The following is a 21,127-nucleotide window of genomic DNA, read 5'->3' as shown; positions in this document are numbered from 1 at the left end:
GATGTCACAGGGTTTGCTTACATAGACCGATTGGTGGTTCTAATGATATGGAAGGAACACATCTAATGTATACCTATATGATTTTTCTATTCTATTTGCCTGAGAGGAGAACTATTGTGTTGTAACTATTGTAGTCATGGCAGAGACTGCTTTGTTGCTTTGCTTCTCAGCATGACTTTTTGCTAAGCTAAGCTTATGACTGGCAAAGTAAAAATGGCATAGAGCAATAAGGCCTGTGTCACAGCACAGAGGCGTCTTTGCTGTTCAGTTTAATAGAAGCTCCGCGGGGCATTTACTCTTGAATAAGCTTCTGTACCTGTGCAGCAGTGTGTTTGTGTGTCGACATATGGAGCTACAAAGGCATTTTGGCGGAAGCTGGTGGATGTGGGGTATAGCCTATACATTGCATTTGTGTATGTGTGTGTGTGTGGATGGCGTCCGTGTGTGTGTGTGAGCGTGTAGGTACTGTATGTGCGTGGGTGTTAGTACACTCATGTATGTCTGTGTGAGTGTGTGTATTTGTGGACAGGATTGGCAGGGACAGTGAAGTACTGTGCAGATGGAGAGCAAGAGGGTGAGGACAATTCCCTGCAGGCAGTCGTCTGCTTCTAAGGTCCATGCATGTAAATTACAAGGCACTGAGCGAAACACATACTGTATTACACCACAGATAATGGTTGGAATCAGGCTTTCTAGTGTACCATGCCCTTCAAATAGCAGAAGCTGTATTTGCATGTGCACATTGCATAAAACTGGGCGTTACAGCTACAAATCAACAGCAATCGGTCAAAACCTTTCCCAGAAGATTGTTGAAAATGAGCGATCATTATGCGGCCGTAATGGTCGTTGACACAGCACAGTGTACCTCGGTGTTTGAGTATGGCTAATCAGACGCAAATACAGGGTTTAAGTAGGGGACCCAGCAAAGAAATTTGTTCTAGAGGGGTCTTTTGTTGAGCCTGATCTGCCTACAATAGTTCAAAGCGTGGCTTCTAAAACTTTAGAGGAATCTCAGTTATGTGGTGGGCCAACGTAGAGACACTCTGTTGGTCTATTCTTCATTATTCATGCATTGCACCCTGCTCTCTCTCTGTGCATACCAATGGGACTAGTGTAGAATAAGCTAAGTCATGAAAGGGCTCTCAAACAATCATATTCACACGTTGCAGGCAGCTCCTGTATGAGAGAGACTGACTTGCTCATTTGAAAGGAAATCTTTCAATCAGGAGATGTGGCGGAAACCTTTCTTGCAATTATAAGAAAAGCTTTTCTGATGTGATCTTCGTCGGAAATCTGTTGAAATGTCTTTTTGCGAATAAATGCTAAATTCTGTTTTGAGATGACCCTATTTCTTCTTTGCTATGGTTGGTTAGGTGCCTGTTATCTTAGTTTGAACTTCCTCCAGCTGTCACAGTTTCCTTTTGTGTCCATTTCCTCTGTTACTGTATTACTAAGCACCTTTCCAGTGATTTGCTTTCACTGTTTTGCCAGTGTTGGGAGGTCTCATGTGACTCTATTTGTCAGTACTTTCATTTTCCAGGGTGGGATTGATTTCCACCTTGTAGAGGCTCTATATTTGTGTGATTGTGCATTTTAGTAACATAATTACAAAAGTAAAAGATAACTAGTTTTATTTACTTATTACGACTTATATTTACTTATTTATCAGAGCTGTCCTGGACTGAACAAATTTGAAGTTGACTAGTAGTAATACAATTTTATTGACTAATCGATGACTGACTGATTAATAAACAAATCTTAAATACATATTTTCGAATATAGTGCTGATGCTATAGATGCAATTATAATTTTGAGGAAGAAACTGATGCAGTATGGTAAAAAAAAATATTTAAATCTGACTTACTGACTAAAGAAGTATAAGCTGACTAAAACTCAAACAACTGAATAGTCATCTAATCGACTAAGAGGGAGCAGCCCACTAACATTATTGCTCTACAGTAGTTACATGACAAGCAGGAAAACATGTAAATGTACAGTAAATGTACACAGGGCAGAGAAATGCCTTTTCACACTGCTTTGCCCCACATAGGCAGCCAACTGCATCCTGTCATGGGATGTGTTGAGTTGTGAAATGACCTGTTTACTGTGCCAAATAAAGAATTCCCATGGGGTCCTGTGCTTTTAATTAAAGCTTCATTCTGCTGAATAAATACACACATCTGTTTCATTTCCTTAGATTGTGTAGCCTGTCTAACGCAGTAGGTATAACACCGTCATCTAACTTGGAGATTGTACAGTTATGGGAATGTGTGGATATGATATCAGGAGACAATGACCGGTTAGGGTTAAATGAGCCCATGCACTGATTTTGGTTGGAGTACCATCGCCTCAGGACTGGGCACCAAGCCACCTCTGAGGCAAAGGCACCATCTTTTCAGCTGCAGGGAGGCTCTGTGGTTGTTGCTAACAAGCTATGCTGTCGTTTCTCACAAAGAGCTTTTGCTTTCTATTTATCTCTGGGAATGGGTTAGAATACAAATATCCTCTCATACTTTAGAATTAACAATGCAAAGACATCGCTTATAAAAATGTGTTGGCGTTCAGTGATTTATTCATTTCTGGTTATGGCTCATTTTAAGTGATGTTAGTTTCTACTTTGTTAACAGTGTTCTCTTTCCACCAGCGTAAACCACCTCTAGAGGTTAACGACCTTTTTGAGGACATCAAAGATGGGGTGAAGCTCTTGGCTCTGTTGGAGGTGCTGTCTGGCCAGAGACTAGTGAGTAGTATTGTTGAATCATCCTGCACAGAATTCAAATTCAAATGTGAATTGCAAGGATACATGAGCCTGATTCAGACCTTTACTTAAGCGCCACATAGTGTTTCTTAAGTTGTTTTTTACGCATGCGCTGCACTCCCCTGCTTCCAAGCAAGGAGTTAGTTACACGCAGGGATAAGCGGCCTCCTGCAACATGTGCACTTGAAGTGATGAATATGTAAATCAAGGCCTGTCTGTCCACCTTCACATTACGACACATGGACTCTGACTCAAGTCAACTTGTACTTGTATGCACCCGAAACCCTACATTATGTCTAGCACTCCCATCTGTTTCATGATGTAATACAAGAAATCTGCATACTAATAAATACCAAGTACATCACTTAGGATGTTAATAGTTGAGTGAGTCACAAAAACAGAAAGAAAAACTAGAACCAGGCTGGGCAACACTGTTCATTGGTCTTTGAAGAATTAAATGTTTTTTAAAGCAATTTGAAGCAATTTGACTCTCCACAACTAAGCAGTCAAGATTTTTCCTGACATTTACAGTATGTGCTTGAGTTTTTAAGAGATCATCAAGACAATGGTAGTACCATCGACTGAGATTTTGTTAAGTATATTATGTTATTATCCAGTCAATGTCTCTCAATCTCTAACTTTTAAATGATGGTTTATCATCTGCCAAAGTGGCTGATAGAGTAGACAATCTTACCAGCCACTGCTACAAGTTTACCAACTATTCGCTAGTAGGCCAGTTGCTATTTATTTCCTATCTGTTTCCAATCAGGAAAGAGTGGAATCAAGACATTACGTGATAGCTTTAATCCCCAGCTTTTGTATGATATGGCCTCCTCAGCCAGCTTGATTTTCACTAATCCCTTTCTGTCTTCAGCCCTGTGAGCAGGGACGCCAGCTGAAGAGGATCCACTGGGTTTCCAACATCGGCACAGCGCTCAAGTTCCTCGAAGGCAGGAGGGTAAGCATTCAGTTGTAACAACACTCTCACCGGATATTTTATATGTTTTATAAGCTTTTAGTTGGATTTTTACAACCAAAAACAAAGACATGGCCTAAATAAGCTCAGGGTATAAATAAGAATACACAAGAAAAAGGTTTTCAGATGTATGATCTTCCTCTATTTATTGTTAGCGTACAAGATACTCTATCTGCACAACACGCACTGCCTCCAGAGAAGCAGTAGCTAGTAAAAGGGCTTCTTTGATTACATAAACCCTCCCTAGTCTTTATGAGGCCAGTGCCCCACTTTTCTCTGGGTTCCCCGAGGGATGAGACTTACAGTGTTGTGACCTCTCTCCCACCATGTCTGCCTTCAGTCTGTGTATCGAGGATCTCCGGTCAGTCGCCGTTAAACCCCCCTGTGTGCTCATATACTGTATGCATACCTCTTGTTTGATGCACGATGTGTACTGAGCAATGCTTGGATATACCCATTCTGTTACACTTTCTATAAATGTAGTGCCATTAGTCATTTGCTTTTCTACTGACATGCATTTTGATGCATTTTGACAAGAACATTGGTTTCTGATGTGTCTGGCTCCCTGAGTTTCTTAAGTAGTGAAATGTAGAGATATCGAATGCAAATGTGTCAAATTATGGCAATTCTCCAGTGCAAGATTTGCAGTGCTATAGTACATCTGCTTTTCCTTTGATGGCTAGTTGAACACATTTCTTTTCTCTTTTCTGTTCTCCTTCTGGTTCACTGTTCTCTATGTTCACCATGGCTGTTTCTGCCTCCCTTGCTTTGGCTATACGGATGCCTCATAACTACAGTACTTAGCTTCATCAAAGAGCTGACTTTGATGACACTGAGGAAAAAAAAATCTAATATTCATAATATTCATTCAGACAGAAGGCAATTCAGGGGAGACAATAAATTCTCACTTTCAAATTTCCTGCATATCCCACTTCTGAGTAATCCTCTGCTTTTATTTCAGATCAAACTAGTTAACATTCATGCCACTGACATCGCAGATGGTCGACCATCAATTGTCCTTGGGTTGATATGGACCATCATCCTCTACTTCCAGGTAATACATCAAATCTGATGTACCTAATTATCTGAGTTTGACTCATAATTATGCTCACATCAAGGTGAGTGGCTGCCCTACGAATCCACCCTGCACATTGGGAACTTTCTGTATAACATTTTTTTTTTTTGTTACATAATTTTGATCCAATCTGAATCTTTGCCACTTCAAAACAGTATGTAGTGCGAGACAGATAGAAGAAATCTTTACCATTACGTTACTTTCTCATGTCGCCACGGTCACGGTGTAACCTCTTCTTTCTTTTTGCTCTTGCTCCTCTTTTAGATTGAGGAGTTAACCAGTAACCTGCCAGCCCTCCAGGCCCTGTCCAACAGCAACTCTTCTGTGGATAGTATGGCCAGCTCTGAGACAGGGAGCCCACCCATGAAGAGGAAGGTGGTCAACAAATTCCAGGGCAACGCCAAGAGGGCCCTGCTCCGATGGGTGCAGTGCACTGCAGCCAAGTACGTCACTTACTCAGAGTTGCTGCTGCTGTGTTGTTCATACATTTTAAATTCTAGGTTTCTTTGGCCCGTTATTGCAACATGTATATGGATATAGGTATAGATATACATAATGATATAGATATACATAATACATAATATAGATAAGGGTTTGTTGTGTTACAGTATGAAGGTTTCTATGTTTACATGATGTTCTATGAGTCTGCTAAATGAAAATGCTTGCATGTATGTTTCTAAGGCGTCATGGCATCGAGGTGAAGGACTTTGGTCCCAGTTGGCGCAGTGGTGTTGCGTTCCAATCTGTGGTCCACGCCATCAGGCCAGACCTGGTGGACATGGAGGTAGTGCGGAGGAGGAGCAACAGGGAGAACCTGGAGGAGGCATTTGCACTGGCGGAAAATGAGCTGGGCATTCCTCGTCTTCTGGATGCGGAAGGTGCTCTTTACCTTTCGTACTGTTTCCATTAAGAATTCCAATGATGCTGACGACAGAATAGCAGTGAACACAATTTATTAAACAGATATATTTTACAACTTATATAGAAGTAAATTGTATTACTCCTTCAGTCAATGCTGAACCATGATTCTCACAGTATGTGTATGTGTTGAAGAGATCAGGGAAACTCCTCAGAGGATTATGATTCGGTGTTTACTCGTGCTCCTAGTTTTAGTCTGTGGAAGTGAAGCAGTCTGCAGTGGCTCTGCAGTCCTGTCTGGAGGGAGCAGAGTCGTGAGGCTTTATTACACAATGAGCTGCACTGAAACGCCTCTGCTTTTAGCTTGACCCTGATTTCTAGAAAGATCAGGTCAAGGATGGAGATGAAAGTAGATATCTATAATTAGCTGTCACCAGGCCTGAGGGAATTATTAAATTTATCCTCTGTGTCATATTGACTTAATGCCAAAAGTGATGGCTGATCTGATTCTTGGAGGCAAAAGAAAGCATTTGCATCACTTGTTCAGATCAGCTAACTTACAGTACAGTCATCCTTTAGAGTTTCCTCCGGTGCATCAGACTCTCTTTGTGTTGCTCTGTAGATGTGGATGTAGACAAGCCGGATGAGAAATCCATCATGACGTATGTGGCTCAGTTCCTGAAGCACTACCCAAACCCTCACCACTCTGAGACTGACGGACAGCAGGATGAGGTATCTCCTTTAAACTTTCTGCTGCTGTATATATTTTGTTCCTTTAAGGCAGTGTTACATAGGGCAGCTCTTTTGGGAAACTGATGGGCAACAGTGCCCAAGGAGTTGCCTTGTCATTGTTGCTTTAATCGCATAGGTGCATCTTGTTTCCTTTAAATATTTGAATAATATTTAAGTCTGTGCGTTATTTTGATGCAAGTTGTGGGGATTGTTGCCCATCTACATTGCCCAAAAATTCTCTAGTGTATCACCATCCTTAGAGAATTACAATATTTAAATCAGAGATGGTAGTTATATGCTTAATGAAAACCTGCTATAGCTGTGCTTAATTGTTGTGTGCTTGTGCTTGCAGCTCATCATATTTGTCATTACACCAAATAAAGCTCTCATGAATCAGAATTCACCATAGCATGAACTCATGAATAATATTATCACCATCATTATGGTTTCCATCATCATAGACTCATTTCATTTCTCCATCTATTCAATTTTTTTGTACATATTAAGCTGCTTCTTGGCTCAATTCCAACTTTTGCACTCTCAGTTCCAGTGCTACAGGTAAGTCCATGTCATTGCACTGCGTGTTGTCTGTTTGGAGTGCATCCCCCACCTCACCTTCATCCTTCTCTCCTCCATTTTGCTCTTTTTTTTCCTTGCTGTTCTAACGCCTCTTTGTGCTGTGTTTGCATCTCTCTGTGTGCCTTGCTGCTTTCCTGGATAGTTTGGTCCCCAAGATATAGAGCAAATGCTTGAGGTATGTGTCACTAAATTAACAAATTTAACCAGACATTTGAAGAGGATATTTTTAGTGTCCATGCCCCTCTCTGCTTCCAAAACTAATCTGTGCACAAAATGTTGAGGCTGGCTTTGTGTGTTCCTCTAAACTGTTAATATCCAAGCGGGGTAACCCGGTTTTTATTCCTCTCAATCTAACTGCGTGTTTTTTTTTTCCTGTAATCTTACTTCTTGTGATGTTTCTGGAATGTCAGTTTGGTGTGAGTTTCTCAAGATACTAATTAGAATATTAATTAGAACATTTTGAAGAATTAGAAGAATTAGAATTGGTTTGTTACCTTGACTCCACGCTGTCTGTTCCCTGATTCTGGCAGAGAGAGGAGCGGAAGGTGCTGAGAGAGCTGAAGGTATTTCTAGAGCAGCTGGAGAGAGATGTGCTGCGGGCCCAAGGAGCAGAGGGAAACCTCACTGACAAGTACCAGGTGAGTCAGTCTTACAGGGACAAAATACACTTACATAACATTCTGCTTTTGACATAAAACATTAATCAACTCATACTATATGTTTTCTCCCTTCATTCTTTTATATTCCAGGCATTCAAGAGCTTCCGTGTGCAGTATGAGATGAAGAAAAAGCAGACAGATCCGCTGCTGCTGCCGGTCCAGAGGGACGGCAAGCTGTCTGTGGACCAAGCTCTAGTCAAACAGGCCTGGGACCGCGTGTCTGTCCGGGTGAGTGTGATTGTATTGCATGTCCCTGTGCAACAACATACATAATTTGTAGGCCACAAAGAAAGAAATCAGGCTTAATTATGATTATTAACTAAATTGAACAAATCAAAAAATGAGTTATTAATATGTCATTCTTTTTCATTCAGTATTATGCTTTTTTTCTTTTGCTGGAAACGCAGCACAGCAGACTCTCATCCCAGAACTGAAAGCTATCATAATGAGAGAAGCACGACTCAGGGTTTCTCTCTTCATTGGCTGCAATAAAATGTTCAGTGGGGCGCAAGCCTTTGAATTAGAGTTTGTTAAGAGGGGACGAGAGGGGAACAGAGGAGGTTTTGTTCGGTGGGCAGACTGCTCCTCTGGACATCCACAGCTTGTCTAGACTGGCATAAAACTCTTTTGTGGGCTGAATGCTTGAAAACATGTGGAAACGTTTTGATCGGCGCAGCCTCCTCAATGGTGGGACCCTGCTTTGATAGTGTAGTATTGGTTCTAATGGATGTCTGTTACAGCTGCTGGACTGGCACATCTATCTGGACAAGTCCCTGCCCGGTCCTCTGGGAGTGATTGGAGCCTGGCTTCATAGGGCAGAGATTGCTCTGAGAGAGGACATTCCCATCCAACATGCACACGAGGAGACAGCCAATGTTATTCACAGAAAACTAGAGCAGCATAAGGTAATGAGAGTTGGTCCTTTGTGTCAAGCCGTCAATGAGTTTTAGATGCCGTATTATTTTTAGACAGGTATACATGGAAGCCTATGTGGGCATAATGTTATGTGTTTGAATGTTGCAGGAGGTCTTAAAGAACTTGGAATCGCACAGGCAGACCTTCCAGCAGATCCACAGAGACAGATCAGTGAATGGGGTACCTGTCCCACCTGAACAGCTCCAAGACATGGCTGAACGGTAAGACCTTTGTGGGAATAATCAAATGACGTCTTGGGATGAGTTATATCTACTGTATCACTGAGTCTCAAAATCTTCTTTTTCTTAAAACAAGTGGAAAAAATCTGACATTGGAGTAAGATAATTTTGCTTGTTTCCAGTGCAAATTCACTTCTGTCAAGATTTTATTCTTTTACAAAGTTACTGAAACAAGTGAAACTGCATTGAAAACAAGTGGAATTACCTCATCCCATTGGCAGAATTTTTTCACTTGTTTTACTAAAAATGTATTGTTGTTGTTGTTTCCTTGTTTTTGCATAAAATAAAATGGGTTTTGGAGCTTGGTGTTGCCAGTTCTACACCTCTTGCAAAATCAAAAGGAAAAATTGAATTATTACTGACCATTTGCTTCGACCTGCAGGTTCAATTTTGTGTCTACGTCGTCTTATGCTCACTTGATCAAACTGGAATTCTGGGAAATGAAGTATCGTCTGATGGCATTTCTTATCTTGGCTGAGTCAAAGCTCAAGTCCTGGATCATCAAATATGGCCGACGGGACTCAGTCGAACTCCTGTTGCAAAGCTACATTGTGAGTTGGAATTGCTATATGTGTCTATATTTATAACCATTTATTGCACTGTGTCTACCAAACTATTTCATCTGTATTTTCATGTTTCTCTTTCCATTCCAGTCATTCATTGAAGGCCACAGGTTCTTTGAGCAGTATGAGATAATATTCAAAGCCCTCAAGCAAGCTGCAGAGGTCTATGTAAAGTCTGATAGTTCAAGTAAGACTCTTTTTCTTTTTTTAGCCCCGTTTGATAAATGTATTGTTTGGTTTGGGCTCATAGTAAACAGTCTAATTATCGATTTCATGTTACAGGGTCTAAGACCTGTAACAGAGGTAAGTCCAAAGACAGTTTGACAGATTTAAATTTTAATGGATGGATGGAATGCTTTCCAACTGCCATGATTGGTTGCGGTTTAGTGGTTCTTTGATTAATCCTTGATACCATAGCTCTGCCTGTCTCCTGAGCCATTTCCTACTGTGAAAAGTGTGGGGCTGTACTTTTCTTTTCTAACATGCTGTACTTCTAACACCCTAGAACTGAAAAATTATCACATTCTGCATGAAACAATAACAATATTCGCAGTACTTGGAATGCTATTTTGGCATGATAATTTTCACTTAACATTGGAGCAACCGTAAAACTGAATGATTTGCAGACATCATCAAATACTAGTTTTTCCCTAGCTGATACCAAAGCTGCATCTCACTAAACTGACCAGTGTGTTCAGGATGAATCCCAGATTGGCTAACTCATCCCATGCTTTGTTTTCAGTTGATGAAGGAGAGGGGGTGAGTAAGTTCCTCAGTGACGCGACGGCTCAGTGGAAGAACCTGGCTGTGGAGGTGCGCAGTGTTCGCAGCATGCTGGAGGAGGTGATCTCTAACTGGGAGAAGTACAGTAGCACAGTGGCAGCTCTGCAGGCCTGGCTGGAGGACGCTGAGCAGATGCTTAACCAGTCGGAGAACGCCAAACGTGTAAGTAGAAGTTTATAATACTCATGATTATAAACTGTTTTTGTAATGTACGGCATGTATTTGAGCTGCTAAACAGTATTAGGAAGCTACCCATGCCTGCATGCTTGCTTGTTCTGCCTTAGACTGCAGTAAACATATGAATTCTTAAATTGAGTGATGTTTCCTTTTCAGTTTCTATCAAATTTCTAAAAGGAATAGAGCAACGATACCTTTAAAAATGTGTATTCTAGTGCAGTGATTCTCAACCCTTTTCATATCAAGGACCCCTAATTTAGTCCACATTAGGGCCATGGACCCCATTTGATGAGATTTTGTCTCTCAGACCCAAATCTGAGAATATTTTTATTGTTAGTTATGAATTTGTCCAGAGTTCTATGACATAGGTAGAGAAATAAGAAACTATGATCAAAATAGTCATTCTTCTACATTCTCTAAGTGTTAACTTCTTGTAAATGAAATAACGGTGAAGTTTAACAATTCATCAATTTGCTGGGGACCCCCTGGAACCTCCTCAGGGACCCCTGGTGGTCCCCGGACCCCACGTTGAGAACCACTGTTCTAGTGTGATATCTTATCACTGAAGTAGATATTAATGGACGGCCCCTCAAAGCTATAACAATTGATTCTACAGTGTTAATCGACTACGTTGTTTGTTTTCCTCTCTTCCATTAGGATTTTTTCCGGAACCTCTCTCACTGGATGCAGCAGCACATGGACATGAACGATGCTGGGAACTTCCTCATCGAGACTTGCGATGAAACAGTCTCGCGCGATCTGAAGCAGCAGCTTCTTCTTCTCAACGGGAGATGGAGGGAGCTGTTTGTCAAAGTCAAACATGTAAATGAATCTTTTTTTTTAACAGCAAATATACCACCAAAATCGACTCACCTATAATGATGCTTTGTATTACACTGACAACTCAAATTTTGAAAACAAGTCACTGTATTCTGTTCTCTTCTTCTGTTTCAATGGCAGTATGCAAGAGCAGATGAGGTAGATAAGTTGAGGCAAGACTACCAAGAAGGAATTAATACCTTGAAAATCTTCATGGATGCAACCAATGAGAAGATGACTGCTCCTGTCCAAGTGTCTTTCCTGAACGTCAGAACGTTTGTTCAAGATGTTGAGGTACGCACCCCATACACTCAAATACACCCCATACACACTCACCTCAGAAACCATCACACTGAATGGTGATGCATCGATACATTATGATAGACTTTCTCTTGATGGAGCTAAGAAACACGTCTAGGCAGTCGTGCAAAACATGCTGAACTCACATTATACCCGATCCCTGCATCTACCTCACTTTGCCGTGCATTTTAATTGGCTGCGTCTGCATTCTCTTTCACAAGTTAGACTAATTTCTCATCTCTGTTCTGCTTTCCATGACACTTAATCAAATGTTGCTCTGCTTTTATGCTTCATCAAACTATTTACATAGACACACCCACCTGAAAAACCATTGTATCTCTCTACTTCTGTAGGAGATCAAGCACAAAGTGCCAGCTATGGAAGCAGCTTGTAAGGCGGCCAGCCGTACAGCTCAGCTCCTGACCAAAGACACCCCACAGGACGAGGTCTCACAGATGTTGGCTGTGATGGCCTCTATCAAAGAGCAACTGAGCAAGGTGTGTCCATCTCAACATCCAGTTGTTCAGATTGTCTCTCTCCCTCTCCTAGCTGTGTGCGTGTGTGTGTGTGTGTGTATGTGCGTGTGTATGTTGGTTAGGGTTTGTCTGTTATGGGTTTTTCAAGGCTGATACTAGGGATGAGACGATATGTTTATCTCATGATGCGATTCGATACGCAATATGATATATAGATGTAATAAATAAAAGTTCAAGGACAACAAAGTATGACTGTGCAGAATTATGTTTAATTCTGAGCCACAAACCTTTCTAGCAATGGCATTGCCTTGCTAGAATGTAAACAACAATTTAGAAAATGTCATTACAAAGTGTAAACAATATACTTTCGATGGAGATCTTGGGATTGTGATTGTGCTGGGCAAGCCATCTCATTTAATAAAATGAAGTTAATATCGTGATTCATTTCTCTGCCCCGCGATACATATTGTCACATTGTTGTATTGCGATATATTGAATTTAGATATATTTTCCCATCCCTACCCGATACTGATACCTTTGTATTGAAGCTACTGATAGTTGATTTTTTTTTTTGCTGATATTAAATATGTTTAAATTTGACCATTTTTATGCACCAAAAATTTCCAAGTATCCAATGTTTCCCCCAGAATTGTATTATTGACAGGGTGGAAAAGCCTCTGAAACAGCATTTAGACCACTGGACATAAACTCTCCAATGAAACCAAGACTAATGAAAACCAGAGTCAGTTTGTCGATGCATCCGAAAAGCAACATATCGGTCTAACCCTAGTGTGTGTCTGTTTTCTCCAGTGGAATTAATGACCACTTAATGATGGGCACAGTGGTGTTAAAAGAAAAAAGAAGAGATAGATAAAAATTAGCCTGCTCTCTATTCTGCTCCAACATGACTTTGTTCTTTAACGTTTTGAACCATAAATGAAGGTGTACTGAAACATTGTGCGGCCCTATTCATCAACATGCTCTCCTCCAATCAGGTGAGGGAGAGATGTTTGCCTCTGCTGAGGGAGTCCCAGTCGCTCCTTCCTCAACTGGAAGAAATGGAGAAGAACATCACCGGCTTCTACCAGGCCCTGGAGAAGGCCAGTCGCATCACCAGCACCCGGGACTCCGAGGGCCCCAGAGACTTCAAACAGAAATGCCAGGTGACTTCGACAAGAGTTTCAATATGATGCCTGAGGGGCAGTGTCATCTTTCAAGTCACCTCTTAAAACAGTTTTATTGTGACTTTTATTTTGTTTTTTTTACCTATTTTGTGACTGTTGTACTCATCTGTTTTATTCCTTTTTCCATATTCCTTTTTCCTTTGTTTTTAATTGATAGCTGAATTTTTAAAGTGTATCTTATTTGCTTTTATGTGTTTGTTTTATTGTCTGCAAAGCACTTTGTAACTATTTTGAAAATTTCATGCAATTTTATGAAAAAAATGTGTGTGTGTATATATATATATATATATATATATATACATGACATACATACATACATACATTTTTTTCCATAAAATTGCATGAAATATCCAGCATTTTTCATTTGTCATTTTCAGCTGAAACATGCTTTTTTGACATAAGTGACATAGCCTCAAGATATTAATAGAGGGCTAACACCCTACCTGTCATTTGAATACTGCAGGAGCTGGTGACCTTCACGCACAGCTGCAAGAAGTGTCTGACAGTGATAGAGAGGAACCACCAGAGCATTCAGAAAATTCTGGACAGCAGTAAGACCCTCCAACACATGGACATGGCTCTTCTGCAGAAAAGAGTAGCAGACCTGCAGTCCTCCTCACAGGTACGTCACATTGTCTGCTTTACAGTACAGGAGGGTTATGTTAGTGCACATCCTGTTTTCATTTAACCTTTATTCATCCAAACAGTTTAAGTAACAAGTTCTTATTTACAGTGACACCTAGCATTCTGCTTTAAAACCACTGTTTATTACAGAGATGATCTTTGCAATCAGTATTGAGATGTGATGTTCTTCTGAAAATGGATTAAGTAATTACTATTATATTATAAGTAATAGGATTTACTCAGCATTACCAACACTAGTAATAGGATTTACTCCTCATCATGTACAGGTGGCAAGGCAGGTTTGGAATAATACATTCAAATTAGCAAAAAAAGGAATAGAATTCCATAAACAAAAAGATTGCTATGTGTTTTTAGGCCATGATAAAGGAATCTACAGAGTGGAGGAAGCATGTAGAGGCCAACAGCAGCCTCATGAAGAGGTTTGAGGAGTCTCGGGTGGAGCTGGAGAAGGTTCTCAAGATGGCACAGAGTTGTCTGACAGAGAGAGGCAACCCAGAGGAGCTGCTCAAGAAACATACAGTAAGAAAATGGCTCATCCTTGTCCTTTTCCACCTCTGAAGCGTATACCATTTACTACCCATTCTGCACAGTACAGTATGTTTCACCATTATGGTTTCTGCACAGTTTGTCTCAGTATGAGTATGGTAAAAGTGTGCTGGTGCCAGTACACAATGTATTTGTACCATAGAGATTTGTACATGTCTTCTCTAAACAAACAAGATCACACTCTCTCAGTATGCCAGTGGAAAAATACAACAGAAAAATGGTTGCTGTAGCATTCCCTAAACCAGAGAATGAGGAGAATGCATGGGGATGAGAGGTGACTGATCCTGTGGAGCGTGTGACACAAAATGACTTGGTGTTTTTTGCAGGAGTTCTTTGGTCAGCTGGACCAGCGGGTCTTGAATGCCTTCCTGAAGGCCTGTGATGAGCTGACAGACATTCTGCCTGAGCAGGAGCAGCAGTCTCTGCAGGAAACTGTCAGGAAGCTGCACAAACACTGGAAGGTTGGTCCCATGACTGCGCTAGGCAACTTCACACATTGGTGGTGCCAAATGGCAGCGAGGGGTAACAGTTTGAAAAATTCTGACTTCAATATCCTGATATCATATAACTTGACGTCAGTAAACTGCACACAGCACACTCATATTTACCAACCCGGCCAGTCTGTGATGCTTTATACCAAAGGACACCAAAGGGACGAGGAAAGCAAAACCTCTAATGCTGATGAGTTCAGTTTTCACTTGATGGAGCGCTTGCTTGCTGCTATTTAGAAGATGGTTTGTATTTCACTCTTAACTCTTGATTGGGCACTACCTTCTGTACCTTGTGTCCATACCTGACCCCAAAATTTCATTTGGGCAAATAGGGGTCTCAATTGAGGTGATGTGACGCTCTTCTCTGTTGCAGGCCCACATTGTGATTTAGGCTGATAAGACTGTATTTTTACCCTAAAAATCTTGCCTAGTGCAGCTTTAAATAACTAATAATAATACATGCTATAAATAATACATAATCTAATAATGTATAATGTAATAATAATGATATTATATTTCACCACTGGAACTTATGCCACACTTGAAGTCACACGTCATTATTTCTTGCTGGTCTATTTATTTATTTTTTTTAAATAAACTGGTATTCCATTTAACCACAACAACAATACTTTTATTACTACTACTAATAACACTATATTTGTATAGCACTTTTTAGCCAAAATGTTGCTTAAAAACAAACACAAATGATGCATTGCTGTGAATCTGACCCTGTATGCCTGTATTTCTCCTCTTCCAGGACATTCAGACAGACGCCCCCTTTCACCTCCTGCACCTGAAAGTGGAGGTGGAGAGGAGCAAGCTCATGGTGTCTCTGCAGGAGTGCCAGGCGGAGGTGACCAGGGAGAACCGCCACCTGGCTGGCATGGGGAGCGAGAGACTCGTCAAGGAGCACAGGGTGAGCACAGAGTGGCTGGCTGGCTGGATTTCGTTGTATTGATTAATTGACTGTGAAAGAGTTCAATGCAGATTCAGTGCTCTGTAGTTGCATGGGAAGATTTTGATTTACTTAATCCAAAAGAAATGAGGTTCTTCCAATGTCAAGGAAATAGATCTTTTCAACACTGGCTTGTGATTGCTATCCTCATTCAGTAGCACTTGTCTCTTCTTTCCATCTGTTAAGATTCAGCTTTCAAGGTCCAATAACTTATTGCCATATCAACCAAATGTATCTAAAAATAAGAAACAGACACTCCAGTCATACACATGCCCCAACTCACCGCTCTACCCGAGCAACTAGAAAGCGCTAGCACACTTGTTTTTTCATAAACTGGAATCAAACCCATGATGTTTTGTGTACATGGTGTGCCCACTGACCCCACTGACCCACCAGGATGCCTACAATACCAATTCTAATATAAGTAAATAGACTGTGCTGTCTTTCTTTAGACCTTCTTTAGGGAAAAGGGCCCCCAGTCCATCTGTGAGAAGAGGCTGCTGTTGATGGAGGAACTCTGTCAAAAACTCCCTGAGGCCGACCCTGCCCACCAGACTCTGAACGCAGCTAGAAAGGCCTTTTCTGAGGTCCGAGAGGAAATCGAGAGCACCCACCAGAAACTACTGCAGCACCCAGATAAATGGAAGGAGTACAACTCAAGGTACATTGTGGCATATTCGAAGTAATAACAAAGTCTATTTTGGGGCATTCCTATTTAGTGCAGTCACATGACGTAATCTGATAATGACATTTAACCTCCAGCATTGTTTTTTAGGCCATCCATCCTTCCACACTTCTATTTGAATCTAATTAGAAGTGGGATTTTCCCTTTATGTAACAGGTACGCTGAGCTCTCTTGCTGGCTTATATCTAAAGAGAGCCAGCTGAGGCTGCTGAGAAACCGAGCCAATGATCCCAGCAAATATGGCCAGGTGAAGGCTACCATCATGGTAAGTGAGTCCCATGCACTCCAACCCCCAAATCCTCCACTCACAGTCCCCTCCTTAGCCTCTTCTATGATGTGCTACTTATGTCAATGTCACTAATGGGGGGGGGTCAGATTGTGAAAGCACTTTGCGTCAGATGAGTCTTTTAACCACATGGGCTGTGTCACACTCCATTGTTGCCTTCAGGAGCTGAGGAATGATGCAGAGCTACAGGAGGGGAACCTTGGCTGGCTCAAGGCCCGTATGGCCGTACTGATCGAGATCTGTGCTGACAGCGATGCCCAGAGGCAAGGAAGCACACTGAGCAAGCTCTCTACTGATTTTAAGGGCCTCCTCGCTTCTCTCTTAGAGGTAGGTGAAACTTGTTTTATTCAGATACAACTTAAGACACATTATTTTCCCTGCAGGGAAGCTATATTGCTTAAGCACAGTAAAAAAAAAAAAAAACAGGACATGCAGATACTGTAAAACAGTATCACAATAATCTGCATTCCTCACTCACACTCAACTGTCCCACATACTCATCAGTACACACCCAATAGAGCACTCTGGTACAAGATGCATACTAACACTGGCTTATCACTGGATGTATGGATCCATATATCCACATGTTATGGTATTAATAAAGTAGCTATCTGCTGTAATAGGAAACTGTTAAATGGCAATCAATAAAAGTCAAAATAGAAGAGAATTGTAATGATGCAGATAAGATATAGACCACTGTAACATAATCCTTGCGTGCATTAATAATAATTTGAGTGATATTTCATTGATTGCCGGGTCGCGTACAACCAATATTCTTTATCTGACAGTAAGGCGGTATTTGTTTTCCCCTGTTCGATCTCCCAGGCTGAGAAGATGGTGCTGGCTGTCGGGGACTGTGTGCAGTTCAGGGAAGAGGTACGAAGCACTTTGGATGAGCTGGTTCAGGGGCAGAAAGAGACCCAGGCTGAGGTCACCAGGATACTGGACTGTCAGACCGTCAGAGAAGCCCAGCAACTACTCCTCGTTCACCAGGTAGGAGCTTTGAATTCACAATACTAATCATTAATTCATTTAAGAGATCTTGTGTTGACTTTTTTAAAAATATAAATAAATAATAAATAAATGTATTTATTTTCTCAAATCATGTAATACATATATAGATATACAAACAAAAATAATCTAAAAAAAAAAAAAATGTCTTTACATTAAATGATGAGAAATTTTCTTTTTTATTGTGCTTGTTTTAAAGGCATTTGTCCTAAACATGTCAACTTGAACAAATTCTGGGGAGGGATTTCCATGGCTTAACATTGTGAATGTTTCTCATCGTCCCCAGCAACTGTTGAAACGCCTGAAGCTGAAGAGGAAGGATGTCCAGCAGCTGATCACCAGAGGCCAGCAGCTCCAGGCTGAGGAGGGTTTAGGAGAGACTCTGCAGCAGGACCTGCAGAGTTTAGAGAACACGCTCAGCAAAATGGAACAGAACATGGATTCACAGGAGCAAAGCCTTGAGGTGAGCAATGTCTCTAAGGCAGTGATACAGAGAACTTTTGGGGCAATGCTAGTGGACAACTTTTCAAAATGATTTAAATCAGCATTGTTGCATTGATTACATAGGAACTTCTTTGTGTTAGGAAACATTTAAATGGATTTTTTGACTCTGTTGCTGGGAGCGTTCTTGGTCTTGTCCATTGTAACAATAATTACCTCTAACAAAAGTTATGTTATGTTATGTTTTCACCCCTGTCTATCTGTCTGTGTGTTAGCAAAATATCTCAAAAAGTTACAAACAGATTTGGCTGAAATGTTGAGGACAAGATAGCACTTCACCCAAGGATCAGTTGATTCAATTTTGGTGGTGATCTGGGATGTCTGTGATTAGATGATTATTGTTTTTTAGCCATAACTATTATGCTGCGTTCAAGTACTTGTGGGAAGGTCCGACATATGGGACTTCCAAGTTGGCTGCTAAACAGCATTCACGTGCTATTTTGTTGGAAAATTAAACCCGGAAGACAAACGATAATCAAACGAACTTACGAGTACCATCTAGTTGTCAGTGTTTTTATCTGCACTAATGGTTCTGGGTTATTGTCATCCACAGGTCACACTGGCAGCCTGGCAGGAGTTTGACAGCCAACAGGGAGCAGTGCAGGAGTTTGTCAACAAGGCCCGCTTCACAATGGAGAGGGACCTGAACTTTAGCAGTCCAGAAAGCCTGGCTGTTGAACTGGACCAGGCCAGAGTAAGTAAAATTTGTTGGTTGGGGTCACTTCAGGGGACATATTCTTTGGTTGATTCTTGACATTCATGGGAGAGAGAAACACATTTTAAACACAGAATGGTACTAATATTCTCTATTTCTTAATCAGGTGTTATTGAAGCAATGTGAAGCAGAGGCCTCTCATATGAACACCTTGCTGCGGAGGGCAACAGAAATCCAACTTGGTCCAAAGAACAAGACTCTGCTCTTACACCAAGCTCGCTCCCTCAGTGAGCAAGTGGACAAAGTAGAGGCTGGGCTCAAAAAAGAGTAAGATGGTAGATTTTGATTCGATAACTTACTGTCACATGATATCGCCAGATGCCAGATGAGTGGAGTTTGCCACAAAGGACAATGCAATAAGTGCCAGGAAATGTACACAGTAACATGTTTTTGAAAGTCAGTTAAGTATAGTTTTGTGTGACAACCTACCTGGCACAATCTGAATTGCCCAGATGCATTAAACCCACCGATCTGGTACTCTGGTTAAGATTTATCTGCAACTACCATTTAGCCCATGTTGGATTTGTGGTGTGATGTTGTAAGAGGTTATAACGCTTGCTCCTGTGCTCTAGTGTCAAGACTCTTGAAGGAATGAAAATTCAGTGGGACCGGTTTGGAAGTGGGTTTGAGGCCTTTTCCTTGTGGATATCTGACAAGGAAAAACAGCTGGATGTCCTGAAAAGTTCTACTCTGCCTCTTGAGCAACAGATCAACACAGTGAAGGTACTGTGTGTCCTCTAACATTCCCTAGTAAACCTATTTGAAAATGCCTAGGTCATATTAATAATTGTTTGACATATACTGTGAACCAGCTATACTAAGAATATACATTTTTAAATTAAGGTAGTGATTCACACGGTGACTGTTTGGGCAGTAGGATAACAGCAGGATTGTTTTGTTCCCAGGAAACATTTGAATAAATCTTTGGCCCCATATCTCACTTTGTTGCCTGTTTCTAGGCGTGTTCCCCCTCTGCATTGCCCAAAAAATTTCCCAGTGTATCACCACCTTTGAACAGTTATGAAGGACTCAGTGCCTATCTCAGTCTCGCTTACTATTTTGCATCCTTATCTGCATGTCCAGGCTGTGGGTGCAGAGCTTAAAGAGCGGGCTGAGGTTCTATCTCAGCTGGAGGCCGATTCCCAGGCGCTGGCCCAGTTTGTGTCTTCAGGGGAGGCAGCCCGCATCAAGGCTCGTCTGACCCAGATCGGCAGGTACTGGGAGGAGCTGAAGGAGAGCGTGCAGCAGCTTGATGGACAGCTGGAGGAAAGCTCTTCTCACCAGCAGAGGTTCAACACTAGCCTGGAGGAGGTAGATAGGCTGATTGGAGGAGGAATTTAATTGTTTGATAATGTCATGATGACAATATACAGCACAGTATTTGGGGAAAGTATGGGCATATAATTAATTTTGGATCCCAATTGTCTCCCAGGTACAAGCAACACTTAGTGAACTACATACAAAACTGGAGCATCCTATCAAATCCTGCACTTCCTCATCAGAGACCTACAAAGCTCTTCAAAACCACATGGTATTCAGTTGTTTTAATTTCCTTTTCTGGTCTACTCTCTTTTATTTACCCACAATATTTGATGGTGAACTGCAAAACTTAATACAGCGCCAGGTGTTCTTCTCCGTGTCTGTCTTCCAGCTCACCGGTAATGCTGTGTGGCTCAATGTCTTGTCTTGTTGTTCCCCAGGATGTCGGTCAGTGTCTGGAGAGGCTGAAGGCGACCTTGCTGTCCCTGTCAGCTGGTGCCCGTAGACTCAGTGACAAGGAGCAAGCAGAGAGGACAGTGACAGAGCTACAAACCAGCTATGACCAAAATGTACAGCAGGCAAAGGATAAACAGAGCACTCTGGAGAACCTGCTGTCTCTTTGGCAAAAGTAAGAGATATTGTACACAGTAAACCTAACATATTAGGCCATGAACATACATACACAGAATTTTGCTAAAAAAAAAAAAAGGGGGGGGGCATTTCAACACATGACATGAGTGATGGCAGCAAAGTAAAGAACCAGAGTCAGACTCGAGTCACAATTTTAAGACTTGAGACTTGACTTGATGCATGAAGAGAATACCTGAGACGTGACTTGACTTGGGTTCTGGTGACTTGGGACTTGACTTTGACTTGTACTTTGATAACTTTAAAAGGTTTCTAAAGTCTTGACAAAAGATCTACAACTGAATTTAAATT

General features: G+C 41.3%; 1 protein-coding gene across 2 annotated transcripts in view; it reads left to right on the top strand.

The window, feature by feature from the left end:
• syne1b (spectrin repeat containing, nuclear envelope 1b) overlaps nucleotides 1-21,127 on the top strand; it is an 89,494-nt gene that overhangs the window by 1,947 nt on the left and 66,420 nt on the right. The window contains exons 3-37 of one of the 2 annotated variants that reach the window (XM_078289337.1): nucleotides 2,645-2,740; nucleotides 3,633-3,716; nucleotides 4,696-4,788; nucleotides 5,074-5,252; nucleotides 5,491-5,687; nucleotides 6,290-6,399; nucleotides 6,907-6,957; nucleotides 7,121-7,153; nucleotides 7,509-7,616; nucleotides 7,728-7,865; nucleotides 8,378-8,542; nucleotides 8,661-8,773; nucleotides 9,174-9,342; nucleotides 9,445-9,541; nucleotides 9,637-9,657; nucleotides 10,097-10,299; nucleotides 10,972-11,136; nucleotides 11,275-11,427; nucleotides 11,787-11,930; nucleotides 12,905-13,072; nucleotides 13,557-13,715; nucleotides 14,093-14,257; nucleotides 14,611-14,745; nucleotides 15,533-15,691; nucleotides 16,183-16,391; nucleotides 16,572-16,680; nucleotides 16,864-17,028; nucleotides 17,527-17,694; nucleotides 17,999-18,175; nucleotides 18,767-18,907; nucleotides 19,035-19,195; nucleotides 19,501-19,651; nucleotides 20,012-20,239; nucleotides 20,361-20,459; nucleotides 20,629-20,816. In XM_078289337.1, coding sequence (XP_078145463.1) covers nucleotides 2,645-2,740; nucleotides 3,633-3,716; nucleotides 4,696-4,788; nucleotides 5,074-5,252; nucleotides 5,491-5,687; nucleotides 6,290-6,399; nucleotides 6,907-6,957; nucleotides 7,121-7,153; nucleotides 7,509-7,616; nucleotides 7,728-7,865; nucleotides 8,378-8,542; nucleotides 8,661-8,773; nucleotides 9,174-9,342; nucleotides 9,445-9,541; nucleotides 9,637-9,657; nucleotides 10,097-10,299; nucleotides 10,972-11,136; nucleotides 11,275-11,427; nucleotides 11,787-11,930; nucleotides 12,905-13,072; nucleotides 13,557-13,715; nucleotides 14,093-14,257; nucleotides 14,611-14,745; nucleotides 15,533-15,691; nucleotides 16,183-16,391; nucleotides 16,572-16,680; nucleotides 16,864-17,028; nucleotides 17,527-17,694; nucleotides 17,999-18,175; nucleotides 18,767-18,907; nucleotides 19,035-19,195; nucleotides 19,501-19,651; nucleotides 20,012-20,239; nucleotides 20,361-20,459; nucleotides 20,629-20,816 — 4,901 coding nt within the window. The remainder of the gene's footprint in view (nucleotides 1-2,644; nucleotides 2,741-3,632; nucleotides 3,717-4,695; nucleotides 4,789-5,073; nucleotides 5,253-5,490; nucleotides 5,688-6,289; nucleotides 6,400-6,906; nucleotides 6,958-7,120; nucleotides 7,154-7,508; nucleotides 7,617-7,727; nucleotides 7,866-8,377; nucleotides 8,543-8,660; nucleotides 8,774-9,173; nucleotides 9,343-9,444; nucleotides 9,542-9,636; nucleotides 9,658-10,096; nucleotides 10,300-10,971; nucleotides 11,137-11,274; nucleotides 11,428-11,786; nucleotides 11,931-12,904; nucleotides 13,073-13,556; nucleotides 13,716-14,092; nucleotides 14,258-14,610; nucleotides 14,746-15,532; nucleotides 15,692-16,182; nucleotides 16,392-16,571; nucleotides 16,681-16,863; nucleotides 17,029-17,526; nucleotides 17,695-17,998; nucleotides 18,176-18,766; nucleotides 18,908-19,034; nucleotides 19,196-19,500; nucleotides 19,652-20,011; nucleotides 20,240-20,360; nucleotides 20,460-20,628; nucleotides 20,817-21,127) is intronic. The other variant, XM_078289338.1, reaches the window with a different exon arrangement.

The sequence above is a fragment of the Centroberyx gerrardi genome, chromosome 17 (genome assembly GCF_048128805.1).
Source record: "Centroberyx gerrardi isolate f3 chromosome 17, fCenGer3.hap1.cur.20231027, whole genome shotgun sequence".
NCBI classification, from domain to species: domain Eukaryota; kingdom Metazoa; phylum Chordata; class Actinopteri; order Beryciformes; family Berycidae; genus Centroberyx; species Centroberyx gerrardi.
The sequence above is the reverse complement of the archived record's forward strand: the minus strand, read 5'-3'. Positions and strand labels throughout refer to the sequence as shown.